At 46.2% G+C, this 19,233-nt stretch overlaps 1 protein-coding gene across 2 annotated transcripts; it reads right to left on the reverse strand.

The window, feature by feature from the left end:
• Nucleotides 1–1,376: 1,376 nt before the first annotated feature.
• On the reverse strand, nucleotides 1,377–14,310 carry LOC105484838 (arginine vasopressin receptor 1B). Of its 2 annotated transcripts, XM_011746879.3 has the most exons (3): nucleotides 14,176–14,310; nucleotides 12,418–13,096; nucleotides 1,378–7,334 (listed from the first exon to the last, which is right to left on the reverse strand). In XM_011746879.3, exons 1-3 carry the CDS (start codon nucleotides 14,212–14,214, stop codon nucleotides 7,000–7,002), a joined length of 1,053 nt encoding a protein of 350 aa, XP_011745181.1. In that variant the 5' UTR covers nucleotides 14,215–14,310; the 3' UTR covers nucleotides 1,378–6,999. The 2 variants fall into 2 exon arrangements, with proteins under 2 accessions (XP_011745180.2, XP_011745181.1); XM_011746878.3 differs by lacking the exon at nucleotides 14,176–14,310 and having other exon boundaries at nucleotides 1,377–7,334; nucleotides 12,418–14,164.
• Nucleotides 14,311–19,233: the final 4,923 nt, after the last annotated feature.

The following is a 19,233-nucleotide window of genomic DNA, read 5'->3' on the forward strand; positions in this document are numbered from 1 at the left end:
GTCCACAAGCCTGCCATTTCCTTTGTTATCTAACATTGTTCTAGACGTTCTAATCAGTGTGATAAAACAATTAACAAAATCAAGAACTATGAAAAATTGGAGCCAGGCACGGTGCTGCACGCCTGTAATCCCAGCACTTTGGGAGGCTGAAGCAGGTGGATCACTTGAGGTCAGGAGTTTGAAACCAAACTGGCCAACATGGTGAAACCCGTCTCTATTAAAAATACAAAACTTTGCTAGGCTTGCTGGCAGGCACCTGTAATCCCACCTACTCGGGAGGCTGAGGCAGAAGAATCACTTGAACCCGGGAGTTGGAGGCTTCAGTGAGCCAAGATCGTGGCACTGCACTCCAGCCTGGGTGACAGAGCGAGACACTGTCTCAAAAAAAAAAAAAAAAAAATTAGAAATGAAGAAAAATTTGTCATCCTTTTCAGATATCCTAGCCCTAGAAAACCACAGAGAATTAAAATGCTTTAAAATTGATAACATGAGTAACCAGTGACTAGAGGAGTATTTTTCTCCAACAGCTAATTAAGACATGAAGTAAAAAGAAATTTTGCTCATAATAGCTAAACAAACATGCCCCCAGAATTGAAACCCTAGGTTTACTCCTAGTCAAATTCAAACCCAAGACCAGTGGCATTCAGGTCTCAGACATCTGAGATTTATGAACTGTGCTCCATTTGCTGGCTGTGGATGTCCTTTTCAGTCCTGGCCCTGAGAGCGGCAGGCAGGCTTTCCTTCTCCTGAGGTATTCTTCCCCAAGCTGATGTAAGGGGATGATTCTGGTTTGGGTTTCTGGGTTGGAAAATGTTGCTGGTTTATTTGTTCCTTCACCTTTTAGTTACCATTGTCATTCCTCTCTTTACAAAGCTTTTCTTAATGGGACACAACAGAGTCTACTGATTAGACAGGTAGAATGAGGAATAAATACCAAAAATAATAACAGCAACATTGTCCCATCAAGAAGTGAAACTCTACTTCTTATTGATTTCTTCTATTTATTATTTATCTATTTATTTACTTTCAGAGACAGGATCTCTGTCACTCAAACTGGAGTGCAGGAGTATGATCATGACTCAGTGTAACCTCAAATTCCTGGGCTCAAATGATCCTCCTGCCAAAGCGTCTCAAGTAGCTGGGACTACAGGTGCATGCCATGATGCCTAGCTAATTTTAAAAATTGTTTTGTAAAGAGGGTCTCACTATGTTGCCCAGGCTGCTCTTGAACTCCTGACCTCAAGCGATTCTCCTACCTCAGCCTCCCAAAGCACTGGGATTACAGGCATGAGCCACTGCACCCTACCTGATCTCTTAAAAAAAGGAAAAAAAAAAAAATGCCAGGTGCAGTGGCTCACCTCGTAATTCCAGTACTCTGGGAGGCCAAGGTGGTTGGATCTTTTCAGGTCAGGAGTTCGAGACCAGCCTGGTCAACATGATGAAACCCTGCCTCTACTAAAAATACAAAAATTAACTGGTTGTGGTGGTGTATGCCTATAATCCCAGCTACTCGGGAGACTGAGGCAAGAGAATAGCTTAAACCGGGAGGTGGAGGTTGCAGTGAGCCGAGACGTGCCATTGTACTTCAGCCTGGGTGACAGAGCAAGACTCCATTTCAAAAAAAAAAAAAAAAAATTCAAAAGTGTACTGAAGAGATATAGACAATTTACAATGCACCCAAGAGACACTGCAGGGACGCTGCTGAGACAGTTCCCACCAGGAGAGGGGATGAGAGTAAACAGACTGCCTGCTTTCCGCAGAATTCTGGGACAGGCCTTGGGTGTTGAGAGAGAGATCCTCAAAAAAGAAGATTGGGTGGGGTCAAGGCATCTATGACCTAACTATGGGGACAGGAAAGAGCCAGAGAACATGTACAAAACAACAGGTAACAAACAATGAACACAGAGCAATGAAACAAGAGCCTATCAGTATTTTCACAGATCCAGGGAATAGGATGCTAGAATCAGGCAGTCTTAATCAGAGAAAACATCCCAGAAAGAGGTGATTTCTGATCTCAGTTTACAAAAAAAGGGTGGAAAATCAACAGATGGGAAAAAAGGCAGAAAGTAAAGGAACAGATCTGACCTGCTACAGGCTCTCAATAAATGCCTGAGGGGCAGCCCTGAGTGGCACTGTCTGGAGAACTGTCTGTGTCTGGGCTCAGAGGCTGCTGTGATACTCTGGCACAGGGAGGTGACGTCAGGGGGACCAGAGACCAGAGGCTGTAGAATGATTATAGACCATCTGATTAAGCTCTATAATAAACTCTGCTTCAGAAATATGACATTCAATAGTGAATATATCATGGAGGTTAATATTAGAACCCATCCTGATTGCTTATAAAGTGAAGGCATTCTTGGAGGGTGCTGTTTAACAGTAGATTTAAACATGTGACTCTACCAAGAGCTTAGAACTTCAATAGTGCACATGACTGCTTAGATGCCCTCGTAAGTACAGAGGAAGGCTGATGTCACCTCCTGAGGAGTTTGAGCCAATAAGCTAATGATTGGGGCCAGCTAACAAACTGAACTAATCCTCAAAGTCATTGCAAGCCACCTAGAAATAAAATGGCCTTTTGTTTGTCATATTTCCATGAGCTTCAAGGGTGAGCTATCTAAATCGGTACAAATAGTCGCCTGTATGAGTAACCACCCTTTGAGGAGCATAGCTTCCAGTTCAATGAAGTCACATTCTCCCACGTTATATGTCACTGGTACCTCCCAGGAACAATTATACTGTTTCACACTGGGTTTCTCCAAGGACGTGGACTGGACAAAGATTTTTCCAAAATTATCTGATAATAAGACACAGAAAAACTGATTTGCTATTGACAACCACTAGATGGTGGATTACATGCCAACAATGACCTAGGAATATAGACCACAGTAGACCATAATAAATGTGACCTGTCTTCAATGAATTCTTATTCTAAAGGAGCAAGCATCCAAATGCATACCATGGGAACCGCAGCAAAATTCCATGAGCATCTTATTAGCCACCAAGACCTACTGGGGGAGGAGGTATTTTACGCTCAACATCAGTGGGTTTCTTTGCTTCTGGAATTGGGACAGATTGCTGGGCTCTGAGGCACACTCAAGGAGGCCTCCTAACCCATGCCTCCAGATTCTAAACCAGAATCCGTAAAGTAACTATAGCTCATGTGGCTTTTTGAGGTCCTACTAGGGCCCTCAAACACTGACTAATATGTCTTGCTGCTTTTTGGGCAGGAATTCCTATACTCATTTCCTCACCTTGCAATAGAAACCTCTTGTTCTTTGCCTTGCCAAATCTCCGTGGGTCTAGAGAGAACTAAGTGTATGTCCAGTTATCTCAGGAGAACAGGGTCAAGTGAGGGACCAAGACTCTTTGGAACTTGAGGACTCACAAGCTAAGAGGCTGGGTGACTTTCCTGGCCTTCCCTGTAAGTCATTACTGCTTCGTATTCTCCAGGAGAGTTAAAGAATGTGCACTGGATCTCAGCAATATTTGGCTAGAGAAAGGGCCTTACCCTGATTCTTAGGCAGGAGCTGCCAAGTAAAGCCCAGCCCAGGCCAGGCCCACTTTTGGCTCCACACTGCCACCTTGTGGTCCCATGGCAAATTCGAAGACACTCTGCTTTTCCCACTTAAACTGGATGCAGGGTGGTCCCTTCCCCCAACCACCTCACCCCTTCACTCAAGACAAACACACTTTAATTTTATCTTGCACATCCCATTATCATTGTCCCTAGAAAACTAAAGATGCACAGGAATTTCCTGGATATTAAATCTTTTTATTGGTGAATTTCAACCTGGGTTTCTGACCCAGGAATAAACTGCTACAGCCTGGGCTGAATCTATAGCCCTGTAGTAGATAAAAGACCTATTTACATAGAAAACACAGACACATTATCTGGGGAAGTACTGGCCTGTACCAAACTGTGTAAGAAACGATTCTGAGAAATCCCCATAGTCAACCGATGAACCCTCCTGCCCTCCTCTCTGTCCCGTCTACCCACCATGTCCTGCTTGTACATAGGTTTTAAGGGACTAAAGTACTGTCATTCACAGTCACAGGATGGCATAAACATTTTACACAAGTGTCCCGGCAGAGATGGCATTGTTCAGCTTCTCCTGGGGTTAGCTGTCAGAAATGGGATTCACCCCGGAGAGCGCAGAGCCTCCTTCTTGCTTCCACAGGGCCCCTCCTCCTTGAACCCTATCCAAGGCTCTTCCTCTGGCCCAGACTGGCTAGGCAAGCCTCCTAGAGGTCCTGCAGAACTTACACTCATAGATCCAGTGAGATCCACCATTTCCTTCGGGAGCTTCCTGGAATGGTTTCCCGAGGCCCTCAGCCAGTGTGCGGTCGCTCCCCACGGGCCAGATCACAGGACAGAACCAGCTTTCTGGAAAAGATCAACTGCAGCCTTTCCATGGGAGGAACAAGGAGGGCTCCAAAGCCACCACCCCAGGTAAATTCTTCTTGTGCAATGCAAAACAGAAAATACCATAGTAGTAAGAGGGGATCTATAGAAGGCAAAGGGTAGGCAAGAAAAGTGATTTAGCCTCCATCCCCGGTCTGTCTCCTCTTTTCCTCTCTGAACTGTAGACTCTCCTGGGTCAGGACCCTGGAGGTTATTGACCAGACGCAATCTGGAGCCAGGCCGTTATTCCCCTCTCTAACATCTGTTGAGTGTTCTATCTCTAATCTAATCTTACAAATCCCTCCTAACAAAGTGGGCATTGCTATTTCTATTTAATAAGTGAAGAAAGCATTGCTCCGGGAGATTGGACAACTTGCTTAAGTTGATACAGGTAGAAAAGGGGTGAGATCAAGATGCAAACCCAGGTCTTTGGGGCACACAGCTGGTGTTCTTTCTACCTCCCAGTCATCATGAAGAATAAAGATTTACCAACTCTAGGCGTTAGGGTCAGAAACTGTGGTCTAAAGATGGGTCAAGGGGGTGGGGAGGCTGCTTATGTATGCAGGGGAGGGAGCAGATTCAACAGCTCTGGCTGGCATGGAAGGCTTCTAAGCCCACTTCACCAGGGCAGATAGACAGGGAAGAAGCATTGGATGTCAGGGGCTGATATGGGCAACAGAACTCAGTGAGAGGGAGACTGTGGGTCCTCTCATATGCCTGAGCCTTGGTCCCATTAGGGTCTCACTCTCCAGTTCTCTAGCACTGAAGGACTGGGATGCTTTGCTCACTCACAACATTCAGCAAGGCTCTTTTCTTTTTAGAAAGCCTCAGGAGGCTTCTCAGAGCTGAGTGGCCTCTTAAAGAAGTATATCCGCAAAGCCACAGTCATTCCTCAAAGCTTCCCTGGGAGTCAAGGGTAGAGACCGAAAGTGTTCCCTAGAGCTTCCCTCAGGAGCTTTTAATTAGATTAGTAATTCCTTACATTAGTATAGAGCTCATGACTTTACAAATGACTTTTATATCCACAGTCCTATTTGATTCCCAGAACCAAGCTAGCAAGGACTGGCCAGCATTTTATTGATGTGTGTCATTGCTGGTGGCAGAACCAGGATACAGCTCCCCTGACGTTTCAGCTGATGTCTTTTCCACCAGCAAGGCTCTCTCTTCAATTGGAATCAGAATTGGGGGGGGGAAGCTACCCCATGATAAAAGTCCCCTGGAGTCCAGAAAGTCTACCTTGGCTCTCCCTTGGCCTATAGCCTCTCCCAGCCTTGGAGGAGGATTCAGCATCCCAGATGAGGACAAAAGTGGACAGTATGACCATGGGGGGACCCACCATCACCAGAATTGAGTCAAAGAGTATATCAATGTCATTGTCATAAAAATGCAACAACTCTTCTAGACCCTGTTGCTTACCTTTGTGTTTCTCTGTAACACCTTTTCCTTTGTGTTTCTCTGTAACACCATTTTCAGGATTACAGAATCGTGGAAGGTTGGAGCTTAGAGATCATCTCACCTGTTATACAGGTGAGGAGACTGAGTCCTGGAAATGTATGGTGACTCACCCAAGGTCACACAGATACTGAAGGCAGAACTGAGATTCAAACCTAGGCTCCTAACTGGATCACAGCATCCATATGATTCATGGGGGAAGCTCTGAAGAGTCTGGAGGGTGTCCAGAGCCACGACGATGTCACCTTTTCTCAAAGGTGTAGCCCCTGAGGAAGGAGCAGGCTGGACTCCCTGGGGGGTGGGTTGGGGAAAGGAGGGAGGGCAACAAGTCCCTGCTGCCCTTGAGGCTTATTCCTGCTGTTAATTTTATGATGACCATTTTCATCTTCTGCTTCCCTCCCTCTTTCCTCCCACCCACACTCACAGTGGACCAGACCACAAAGAATAGACAACACTTTCCCCTGTCATCCACGCTGTCATAGGGGGTGGCATGGGGAGAGGAGGAACTGGCATTTGCAGAGATCCTGCTAGGTACCAAGTACTGTACTGAATCCTGCATCTCCATGAGACCACCTCCCCTCAACAGACAGCTGGGCACAACAGGGTAAGCCCTACATACTCTTTCACTTTTCTTCATGAAACCATTTTCTCTCTACCAAAAAAAAAAAAAAAAAAAAAAATCCAAGATCCAAATAGAGTCCTCCTCCCAGTTTTTCACTTCTCCCCTCTCCTGGTTAGGCTGAGATGTGCCAGTCAGTTTAGAATTGAGACAGGTAGCCAGAGCACAAGGCCAACCTCTGGGTTCCTGCCCCCTGTGGATCCCTAGACGGCACCATCCTAGGCCTGCCTAGATCTGGGACACCATGTGTGCATGGACACCCTGTGAATATGGCAGGACCAGGGAGACTGGCAGTTTGATTCTCCCTGACTGCCAGCGTCTGAGATTGGGAGCTCATGAGGCAGCCCTCACTCTCGGGGCAGCTGTGACACCAGGATAGGGAGCCCACTCTGGCCTTTTCACCCCGCTTCAGACAGGGCTCCTCTAACTCCAACCCTCACCCTCCCAGCTCTCATGTCCAGTGCCCGAGGTTGGCAGAGAACCTCCACTAATCCTGGGGGCAGTGCCAGACCCCAGCGAGTCTTTCCTAAAAGATGATGGTCTCCTCGGTGGCTTCCCCATCCACCGGCTCCAAGTCCCTTGGTGACTCTTCAGGTCTGGGCCTCCCGCTGAGGGTTAGGCTGAGGCTAAGGCTGACGGTGGCCGGGCAGCTGGAGTGGGTCAGCAGCGTGGTGTGGCGGCTCGAGAGGCTGCCATCAGAGAGCCGCCGGCACATCCTGGGCTGGCGACCCCCACAGCAGGCAAGGTGACGCAGGGGCCGCGGTAGCAGGTGGCTGTTGAAGCCCATGTAGATCCAGGGGTTGCAGCAGCTGTTGAGGCTTCCCAGAAGCATGGAGATGGTGAAAGCCACATTGGTGGAATCTACCAAGAGAGAAGCATGAGAAGCCTCAGAATGGCAGCTCGAAGGGACCCGGGAGAGTGTCCAGGCCCCACAATGAGGAACAGATGAGGAAACTGAGTCCTAGAGAAGAGAAGGGAGTCACTCAGGGTCCTGTAATTAGAGAGACACACAGCTGAGACTTGAACCTGGGACTCCTGGCTCCAGAGTCTTACCATGCTGATTTTGTTTGCTCGTTTTTGTTGTGTAACTGCAGGGTGAAGGTAGGAGCTGAGGTTTGCTTCAAGTTTAATTGAGAAGAAGGAATGTTGTCAGGGATAGGATCAGCCCAGATAGGAGAAACCAACTTTTTTACAAAACTTAGACCTTGAGTCCCCTAATGAATGTAGACCTAGAATGAGACAACTTCTGTAAAACAGGCAGGGAAAATAACCAAGCTCAGGCCTCATCCATCTCCATCCCCACTTACATCATAGATCATGGATTCACATGGCCTCCTGGACTCTGTCCCCTTCCATTCCTCAGGGGCAGGCCCACTCATTCTATATTCAGTCATTGAGTGTGTGGGCATCGACTCTGCCAGGCCCAATGCTGGGGATCTGATGGGGCAGTCAATGGAGCATGAATGCCCTATAGACACCTATGTCATCATTGCTGCCTGCAGCTGAGGGGGCAGCTTCTACGTACCGGGCTTCCAAGCATCCCTCTCCAGACCAGAACTTGTTCTGTGTTCTTAGATTGTGCCTAGGAAATGTACCTTTCTGTAGGGAAAAACTAATTTCTCTCTTGGGCAGTCAAAATGTGAGGATGCCAAGGCTATAAGATTCCTTCCAGACAAAACGTTCTTTCTAAAGACTAAATGAAACCCTCATGGCAACAGGAAAGCTGCTGGGATGAGCTCTGGCCTCCTGCTAGATCTGTCATGGTTATAGCCATGGCATAGGTGGCATACTGAGTCACCTTACTCTTCAGTGGAGGTTGTAGAATCAGTGAAAGCAGTTTCAGAACTGGAAGGAACCTTAGAAGTAAGCTTTCTAGTTTTTATAGCACAGTTAATAACAGCTGCAACTCGAAGTCTTTCAGCTCCAGGGTAGAGATCCTATACTCCACCAGAGCTTCAACCAGCAAAATAAAAGGCAAAGCTCAAGTGCCTACTCTGCAAGGCACTGTGAAAGCTTCAGATACACTGACTCCTTGTGCACATGTCCCAGGGACATGCTCATGGGTGTGGCAACTCATGGCTCAAGAGAAGGGAAGACATAGGCCGAGAACATTTGATAGAGGGCATGAGTCATACAGGTGGGAAGCTGAAGGTACCTGGGCCTGGATGGACTGGTTCAGGGAACAGAAGTGAAGGTAGAGTGGGAAGCACCTGGAAGTGGAGGAGGGATGATATGGTTTGGATGTCGGCCAGGTGCAGTGATTCATGCCTGTAATCCCAACACTTTGGGAGGTCAAGGTGGGTGGATCACCTGAGGTCAGGAGCTCAAGGCCAGCCTGACCAACATGGTGAAATCCCGCCTCTACTAAAAATACAGAAAATTAGCCAGGCGTGGTGATGTGCACCTGTAGCCCCAGCTATTCGGGAGGCTGAGGCGGGAGAATTGCTTGAACCTGGGAGGTAGATTGCAGTGAGCTGAGATCATGCCATTGCACTCCAGCCTGGGTGACAAGAGCAAGACTCCATCTCAAGAAAAAGAGAGAGAGAGAGAGAGAGAGAGTTTGGATGTTTGTGCCCTCCAAACCTCATATTGAAATGTAATCCCCGGTGTTGGACGTGGGTCTGATGGGAGGTGATTGGATCACAGGGGTGGATCCCTCATAGATGGCTTAACGCCATTCGCTTGGTAATGAGTTCTCGCTCAGTTAGTTCACATGAGATCTGGTTGTTTGAAAGAATCTGGGACCTCTCTCTTCTCTCTCTTGTCCTCTCTTGCCATGTGATATGCTGGCTTCCCCCTTCACCTTCTGCCATGATTGGAAGCTTCCTGAGGCCCTCACTAGAAGCAGACGCTGGCACTATGCTTCTTTTTTATTTTCTTTTTGAGATAGGGTCTCACTCTGACCCTCAGGCTGGAGTGCAGTGTGTGATTATGGCTCCTGTGCTCAAGCAATCCTTCTACCTCAGCCTCCTCAGTAGATCGGACCACAGGGGTGAACCAGTGTGCCACCATGCCTGGCTAATTTTTTTTCTATTGAGTAGAGATGAGGTTTCACTGTTTCCCAGGCTGGTTTTGAACTCCTGGAATCAATTGATCCCCCTGCCTCAGCCTTGCACAGTGCTGGGATTACAGGCATGAGCCACCACACCCAGCCTGGCACCATGCTACTCGTACAGCCTGCAGAACCGTAAGCCAAAATAAACCTCTTTTCTTTATAAATTTCTCAGTTTCAGGTATTCCTTCATAGCAGTGCAAATGGACTAACACAAGGGACAAGCCTCAAAAACAAACTCAGTCTTCCTTCCGTTTTGCCTGAGTTCTGGCCTGCTCCCTAGTTAATGTGTAACTAACTACAAATTGCGGAAGATTTGGGAAGTGGCTTTGGCTGAGGGGACAGTATTCATCCTGTCTGCTCCATCAGTGTGCCTTTAGTGTCCAAGATTAAGCCAGGGACAAAGGAGTTCCACAGTTTCCTTCATTTAGGAGTGCCTGTTTGGTTTGGCTCACCTGAGCCAGGCCTTGGTAGGGGCTAGAGATATGCCACAGAGGCAGTGCTGCAGAGGAGGTGCCAGAGGCAGTGGTGGTTGCGCTTCCCAGCCCTTGAGGGTAGATACATCACACCCAGTTCTGGCCTTCGTTGCCTCTTGCCAGAAACTCAACTGATGGTCGGGGACAGGGGCAGGGACAAGGAAACAGGCAGGCTCTGACCAAAGACTTGGGGCCAGGGGGCCTGGAGGCCAGCATACGATGGAGGGGAACTTTGTGTACTGGAAAGCAAGTTTAAAGTAATGAATTTCTGCCCCAAGGGCTTTCATTTTTCTGGGAGCACATTGTCTGTAAGATAACTCTTTGGGACAACCCACTGTCCCATGCATTCCTTGCCCAAATAAGTCCTTGGTAAGTGGTAAATCACTGTACTCAAGTGAGGGCTGAGGTGTTGAGGGACAGGTTGGTGATGATGGTGGACACCATGGGCAAGCAGGAAAGTCTGCACTGGCTAAGTGGCAGGAGCACCATCTTCTCCTCAATAAAGAGGCAGATGACCATCTCACCCCAGTGCCACTGGCTAAGCCACAATGTTGGGAGTAAAGCCATGACCTGGATAAAGCTTGGCCCATAAAGACCTCAATTCAAGCCCGAGCTCTGTCTCTCACTAGCAGTGGCATTTTGGACCAGTTATTTTACCTCTATGAGTCTCAAGTGACTCAAATGTAAAATACAGAAGGCCACTCCTCAGTAGCATGAGGGCTGAATGAGCCTGTACCTAGGAAACCCTCCTTCCTTCTATTCTGTGCTTGGCTAGAGCAGGGAGGTCCCCACAGTTGGTTAGAATTAATATGCTCATTGCTTAAAGGATAATCTGCAAATAGTCTCTTGCCCAGACAATGTCAAAAGGGTGATTAAGAAGGGATATTGTATTAAGAAGGAAGTTTGGTATTACTTTTGCACTTCTCTTGCATGGTTGTGTTAAATTCATGAATGGCTCTCCTCTATTTCATCTCTCCTCTATTTCATCTCTCCTCTATTTCTCCTCTCCTCTATTTCATCTCTCCTCTATTTCATCTCTCAGAAAAATGATGAGAGCCAGGCCTCCCATGTGCCAGCTGGAGCACAGTCCTCTTAGAGGTTCCCATTTTGCTTTTCACACAGAAGAAAGGTCTCCCTCCTTTTATAACCACTTTTAAAATCAGAGTTATTAATGAGGTTGAGGAAAAAGACAAGGAGACAGAAGACTTGGGCTTTATTCTTCACTTTGTCACTCCCTAGCTGTGAGGCCTGGGGCAAGGCATGGTTCTGAGGCAGGAAAACAGCAGAGGGAATTAGAGGTTGGATAAAAAGCAGAATGAGTAGGAGCAGAAGCAGGATAAAGAGGAGGGTGAGCAAGAGGCAAGATAAAAAGCAGAGGTTGAGCCAAAACAAAAGTTATATGAAGTGAGTCAAGAGCCCCTTGGTTGGCTAGATCCAGACCAACCCAGTAAGGGGCAGCTCCTCAGAGATGGGCATGTGTGTTAGAGAGAAAAAGTATCCCTAAAATGACCCCATATAAGAATCAGCTCATTAAAGCTCATGCATAGGTACTGCATAGAATACATGCACTTAAAATTGAGATGAAGGCCACATGCAAGTGCACAAGGGCCAAAGTAACTAAGCAACCCACCTATCAAAAGGCAGATGCTGGCTAAAGATTAAGCAGCTCAGGGAAGAGAAAAAAAAGAACATATAAAAAGGCCCAAAGTACACCAAACTGATGCCGATCTCATTTCACAGAGGTCAGCCCACTCTCCCCTCTCTGAGAGTGTTACTGTGCTTAATAAACTTTTGCTACTTTGCTATTTGTGTGTGTCACATCCAATTCTTTGTTTGTGGCACCAAGAATCCGGGACTTCACCACATCAGCTGGTAACATTTCCTCTCTGAGCCTCTGTTTCCTTATTAGTAACATGAAGAGGTTGAACTGGAAATTTCAGGGTTTTCATGTGCCAACTCTGATTAACTGGAAGAGTCTGTTGAGAAGGAGCTCAAAGGCATGTCCAGGAGCAGGAGGGAAAAGGCTGAGAGAGCAAGTTCATGGGCCACAAATTGCTATCATTCTATGATTTTAAAGCCCATCCAGCAAATTGGTAGTTGGTGGCCAAATGTGCTAATGGCCATATTTCACTAGTACCACACAGCATTTTAAAATTGTTAGTTACCAAAATTTTTAAAGCTAGAAATTTCACATAAAAGATACTGACATGGCATTGGTAGGCTGGATGAGTATTGACATGGCATTGGTAGGGTAGTCATAACTGCCCCTTTTCACTTGGAGGAGGCACCATCTTTCTTCATTGCCCCACTAGTTTGTCACCTGCCTGGCCCTGGGAGGCATTGTAACCCTGACCTAATCCCCCATCCTCTCTTCCTGTCTCTCCCACCTCACTGCCCCCACACAGACCCCACTTGCCTTCATCAGGGGCATTCTCGTCCCACACGGACCACATCTGGACACTGAAGAAGGGAGCCCAGCAAGCGATGTAGGCCAGCACGATGACAAAGGTCATCTTCACAGTTCGGATCTTGGCCTGTGAGATGGTTTTGATGCTGCTGACCCGAGATGGCAGCCCCTGAGTGGTGGCAGCTGAGGCAGAAGGTGAGGGCCTGTCCCAAGTCCTCCAGCCCCCTCCTCCCACCCGCCAGGCCTGTGTCTTGACTTTTAAGTTTTTACAGATCTCATGGCAGATGAGGCTGTAGCAGGCTGTGAGCATGGTCACCGGCAGGACGAAGATAGCCAGGGTGGTCCAGGTGAGGTAGGCCCGTGGCCCCCAAGGGAAGCGGAAGTCTGCCCAGCAGTCCAGCACCCCTGATCCCTGGATCACCTCCCGCAGGGAAAAAATGAAGACTTGAGGAAGGCTGAGGATGGCAGCCAGCAGCCAGGGAGCAGCGATGAGCAGGTAGGTGGACTGGCCGGGCTGCTGGAGGCTGCGCAGGGGGTGACAGACAGCCAGGTAGCGGTCCAGCGTCATGGCCAGCAGCATGTAGGTGGAGGCGAACATGCTGAGCACCTGCAGGTACTTGACGGTCCTGCACAGGAGGTCGGGGCCCTGGAAACGGTAGGTGATGTCCCACAGCAGCTGGGGCAGCACCTGGAAGAGCGCCACAGCCAGGTCTGTCAGGGCTAGGTGCAGCACGAACAGGTGCATGCGGGAGCGCTTGTGGCCCAGCTGGCCCAGGGTCAGCAGCACAGCCAGGTTGCCCCCAGTGGCCAGCACCAGGACAGTGGCCAGGACTCCGATCTCCACCTTGGCCAGTTCCTCATCCCGGCCCAACCAGGGTGTTGTGGCATTGGGGGCAGGGAGGGTGCCCCAGGGAGTGGGGTTGGCATCCCACAGAGGCCCAGAATCCATGAGCAAGGTATGCTGGGAGGGGAGGATGGAGGGAGGATGGAGGGAGGATGTGGATGCAAGTGGAGAGGTTTGATGGATAAAATGGAGTGGCAAAGGAAAGGCTGAAGGCGGAGAGAAAGGAGAAGCGTGAGAATGACAGGGAGAAGGCTTGCAAATAGTTGGAAATCGTTCAGAGGACAGGGATAGAGAGGAGGAGGGAGGATGAAATATGGAAGGAGACAATGTGACTGCGATCGCTGATCCCAGTGAGGAGAGGGGACCCAGGAGAGAGAGAAGGAGGGGTCAGGAAGACAGGGAATCTGGACGGGAAGAATGGGGGAGGCTATGCAGAGTGAGGCTTCTGGAAGGGAAAGAAGGCTGGGGAGGGGCTACCACTCTCCAATCCACCTCAAATTCACTTTCTCCAAACTTTTCTGGAAGCCAAGAGCGGAAGCCCTTCAGCCTGCTTGGAGGCGCGGTCCGGGGCTGTCGGTGTCGCGCTCAGGGCTGGAAGTCCCAGCCAAGCCCGCTGGCTCTGCCTGGTGAGCAGCGGCGGGAGCGCAGCGGAGCGGCCGGATGGGGTTTTATGGGCTCTCACGCCGAGCCCGGCGGCCTGCGGCTCGCCAGTTGGCTCCAGCAGAGGAGGGCGGAGTGAAGCTCGCAGGCAACCACCCGGCTGGAGGACCAAGAGGCCGGCTGCTGGAGGGAGGGGGGCCAGAGTGGGTAGCGGACGAGGGACAGAGAGCGAGACAAGCAGGCGACGCAAGCCAGCACCCAGCAGCCGGCAGGATCCACCGACCCGCAGGCAGGCAAGCAGATAAGCTCCAATGCGCACTCACCCTGGAACTCTCGGGCTGTCTCTCCACAGGTGGAGTCATCCCTGTGGGTTGGTGAGAGGCGGTTACTCCTCCCACCCACGCAGGGGCACTTTGGCTGGCGGCTCTGTTGGCGCGCCCCCTGCCAGCCGGCTAGCCGGTGCAGGATCCACAATCTTCAAGGATGGCCAGGTTGGCTAGGCGGCATGCCTGATTGGCAGTCACCTGGGAGTGACGTCTGATCGCAGACCCCATTGAGGGACTGCGAGGCATAGGGAGAGTAAGAAAAAGTGAGGATATTTGTGGACGTGGGGGGTGGAAGGAGCTAGACCTGAGAACCCTGGTGCGCTTGACCGACGGGGACAGCGGGAGAAATTCCTGGTATTTGCGTCCCCAAGAGACTTCTGGCTTATGTGCTTTTCCTGCGTTAGGTGCTTCCAAGATCCTAAACGCAATTAACCACCCTGCAAGGTAGAAAACAGGCCCAGAGAAGTTCAAGAACTTGCTCTAAGAAGATTACTGAACTAGTAAGCAGCAGAGGCCGGTCTAGAACCAGCCCCGTGTGCCGTTCTGATAGCGCAGCAGCAGCGCTTAGCACCTAACTGGCTTGGCTAAATTCTGTGTGAGAGGCACTGGTGTTGAGGGTAAGAATAAAAACAAAACCCCATTCAGTCCAGAGGCAGCTTACAGCTCAATAGAGAAGATGTTGTGTGGTGTTGGCTGTGGAATTCACATCATCTTCAGTATGCCAGATGGACTATTAGGACTCTCCCTGGAGCAAATTAGAGGTTAGGAGTGACAATAGCAAGGTCCCAGACTCTCAGAAAGGGCAGAGTCTGTGACCATAGGTAGGTCCTTTTGTCCTGGCTTTTTTTTTTTTTTTTTTTTTTTTGAGACAGAGTCTTGCTCTGTCACCAGGCTGGAGTGTAATGGCACGATCTCAATCCACTGCAACCTCCACCTCTCAGGCTCAAGAGATTCTCCCTCCTCAGCCTCCCAAGTAGCTGGGTTCACAGGCAATCAAACCAAGACCAGCTAATTTTGTATTTTTAGTAGAGACAGGGTTTCACCGTTTTGGCCAGGCTGGTCTCGAACTCCTGACCTCAGGTGATCCACCCGCCTCTGCCTCCCAAAGTGCTGGGATTATAGGCATGAGCCACCGCGTCTGGCCTTTGTCCTGCCTTTTAACCAGACTCCCCTTTACAATGTCACCAAACAGCAAATTAGCATTACTTCTTGAAGGTTCTATCTCTGCAACAGCCTACAAATTCAGCGCCTTCATTCCATCCCATGGCCACTTACCATTTAGCTGCCTAAAGTGTAGTAGCATCCTCCTTTTGTGCTTTGGAGCCCAAGCTTCCACCTTCCAAAGGATTTCGCTCTTTGTAGGTGATTTTTCAGTCTCTCTACCAGATCATTCCCACCCATTTGCAAACAAGCTCTAGTAACATTCATTAAAAAAAAAAAAAAAAAAAATTATAACTCTCCTCAGCCACTATACTCCCACTTCCAGCTGTTAAAATCCCTACCATGTCACAGCAGCACTTCTCAAAACAGCTGTCTATGTTTGTCCCCATTCTCTTACTCCCAATAAATGATACATTGTACTATTCTGGAAATCGCTTTTAAAATTCTACATTATGGTCGGGCGTGGTGGCTCACGCCTGTAATCCCAGCACTTTGGGATGCCGAGGTGGGTGGATCACCTGAGGTAAGGAGTTTGAGACCAGCCTGATCAACATGGTGAAACTCCCATCTCTACTGAAAATACAAAAATTAGCTGGGCGTGGTGGCGGGCACCTGTAATCCCAGCTGAGGCTAAGGCAGGAGAATCACTTGAACCCAGGAGTCAGAGGTTGCAGTAAGCTGAGATCAGGCCATTACACTCCAGCCTGGATGAGAAGAACAAAACTCCGTCTCCAAAAATAAATAAATAAATAAATTCTACATTATTTTTGACATCTGTCTATGCTGATACATAGGGTAGATCTAGTTCATTCATTTTTAACTGCTACAGGGAATGTTCTCATATGCCTGTTTGTGTTCACATGTCAGAATTTCTCCCAGGTGTATATCTAGAAGTATATGCTGAGTATAAGTATTGTTGTGTCATATAATTTATAAGTTTTCAACTAAGTAGGACCATATCCTGAATTTTATCTCTAAATTAGTTGTACTAAATTAGTTGTCCAACCAGCTGCATTTCAGTTTCCCAACATCTTCACATTCAGACTTTTTAATTTTTATCAACCTGATAAAGTATAATTTTATCAACCTGATAGGTGTAAAATAGCATCTCATTTTTCTTTTTTATTTCTCTGATTACTAAGTATTTTGAGTATCTTTCCTTGTATTTATTTGTTGTTTGGATTTTCTCTTCTGTAAATCATTCATATCTTCTGCTCAACTTTTTATTAGGTTGTTTACCTTATCAAATTGTAGGACCTCTATATATTCTGATATGTTGGAAAATATCTTCTCTAATCTGTCACTATCTTTTTGCTTTGGATGGGGTCATTTGTTACACAGAAAATTTAATTTATGATGCAATCAATTCCTCCTTTTATTATTTTGGCTTTTTGTGTCTTGTGTTCTGTACTTTGAGAATGGAAATATTTCCCCTTGTATTTTCTTCTAACAAATTTAACTTTTGTTTTTCATATTTAGAGCTTTAATCCATCTGGAATTTATTTTTGTGTTATGTGTGGAGTAAGACTCTAACTTCATTTTTTCCCCAGCAGGGCAAACCAATTACTCCATTTATTGAATTGTCCATCATTTTTCAACTATCATCTGTATAATATATTATTTCAAATTTCATGTGAGGCTATTTCTGGAATGTCTGGCCTATTCTATTAATTTATTTTTCTATCCCTGTCCCAATATTTCACTATCTTATGTACGACAGCTTTCTAATGAGCCTTAATACTTGGTAAAAACAAGCCTCCCTTTGTTCTTATTTTTTAAATGTTTCTCACAATTTTGAAATGGTGAAATTTGTTATCAGTTTATTGAGTTCCAAAAAAGTTCTGTTGTTGAGCTTTTGGTTTGAGGCATTGACTTTAGAGATTAATTTGGGAGATAATTAATATATTTATAATTTCATTCAGGTCTATTCTTATGTCCCTCAATAATGTTTTATAATTTTCTTCAAAAATGTCTTCCCACCTTTTGATAGATTTATTTCTGTGTATCTTACAGTTTCTGTTGCCATTGTGTATATAATATTGTTATACCACATTTTCTAGTTACTACTGGTTATTGCCAGTATATGGGAACAATGTTGATTTTTGTGTCTTGCTCTTATATCCAGCAGTTTTCCTGCAGCTTGTAAATAATTTTGGATTATCTATACACACAGTATTGTTTGCAAACAACAATAATTTTTTTTTCTCCCATTCTATTTAGCTCATCTTTTTCTTGTCTTATTGCAAAGGTTAAGACTCTAGTACAATGTCAAAGAGCAGGCATCATTGATGTTTCTACATTTAATGAGAATGCACCTAAAGTTTCACCATTACATGTTATATTTATGGTAGGTTCTCTTCACTTTTTAATTTTTAAAAGATACTTAGTTTTACATACACATATTATAAAGAGTCAAATGATTCTACAGTAGTTGTTATGAGAAAAAGTAATTCCCCCACACTACTAATATTTTTCAATTTCCTATTTTTCATTTTCTTCCATTTTTTAATTTTTTACTAAAGAAAACTGTAACCATATACAAAAGCAGAGAGAATACCATGAGGAAACCCCATGCTTTCATAACCCAGCTTTAACAATTACCAACAGATAGCCAATCTGTTTCATCTAAATCTTTATCCATTTCCTTCCATCCTAAGATTATTCTGAAGCAAATGTCAGACATCATATCATTTTATCTGTATTTCATATATGTATTTCTAAAGGATGAGCACTCTTAAAGATAACTACAACACCTTACCATCGCTGTATTAGTCAGCGTTCTCCAGAGGAATAGAACCAATAGCGGTTTATTTGTTTGAATCCAGATTCAAATAAGGTTCACGCACTGGCATTGGTTAATGTGCCTCTTAGGTCTGTGATTTGCAGATTACACTTCCATCCCTTTGTATGCTTTGTTCCTTGCAGTGTTGTTGTTGAAGAAACCAGACTGTTTTGTAGAATTTCCCATGATGTATGTTTTCAAAATTGCATCCCTGTGAAGTTGTTTAACAAGTTTCTTTGTTTGCTGATGCCTGATCAGATTCTGGTTAGATTTGTTTAGTTTAGTTTTTTAGCAAGAGTGTTTCATAGGTGTTATTGGGTGCATCCATCAGGGATACATAATGTGTGATTGTCTCTCTTTTTGTGATGTTATCAACCATTGTTAATTATGGCACAGATCCAATAATTCATCTCTTTGCAAAGTGATCATGTTCTATTATTCCTTCATTGTTTATTAATTTAAATAATTCTGTAAAGAGAATCTTCTCTCATCAACTATTTGGTTATCCTTAGGCATAGCTTGTACAGAAAAGACAGAATAAATGCTTATTTTTCCATTATTAATAGTTTTCAAGAAAATAAATTTGTTTTCTGGACTTCTTCAAATCGGATTTTTTTTTTTTTTTTTTTTTTTTTTAGATGGAGTCTCACTCTGTTACCTAGGCTAGAGTGCAGTGGCGCGATCTTGGCTCACTGCAACCTCCGCCCCTCCAGGTTTAAGCAATTCTCTGCCTCAGACTCTGGAGTAGCTGGGATTACAGGTGCGTGCCACCACACCTGACTAATTTTTTTTGTATTTTTAGTAGAGACGGGGTTTCACCATCTTGGCCAGGCTGGTCTTGAACTCCTGACCTCATGATCCACCTGCCTAGGCCTCCCAAAGTGCTGGGATTACAGGTGTGAGCCACTACGCCCGGCCAAACCATATATTTAAACAAATTTTATATATTTGAGTCACTTATAGTTATTACTTTGATGCTCAAATTGTCCCGCCTTTGGCAAATGAAGCTGATTTATGTTGGTACCTTAGTCCTTTTGTGTTGTTGTTTGTTTATCAATGAATATTTACTTTAAAAATTTAATGTATATATCTTTTTTTTTTTTTTTTTTTTT

Source organism: Macaca nemestrina, chromosome 1, assembly GCF_043159975.1.
Source record: "Macaca nemestrina isolate mMacNem1 chromosome 1, mMacNem.hap1, whole genome shotgun sequence".
NCBI classification, from domain to species: Eukaryota; Metazoa; Chordata; class Mammalia; order Primates; family Cercopithecidae; genus Macaca; species Macaca nemestrina.

What these genes read in the sequence shown, in the direction of transcription:
- LOC105484838 (XM_011746878.3), bottom strand. Translation starts at nt 13,357, where the DNA reads ATGGATTCTGGGCCTCTGTGGGATGCCAACCCCACTCCCTGGGGCACC. An exon ending in CGAGAATGCCCCTGATGAAG is followed by an intron (nt 7,335 to 12,417) that starts GCAAGTGGGGTC and finishes CTCTCTTGGTAG; the next exon opens with ATTCCACCAATGTGGCTTTC.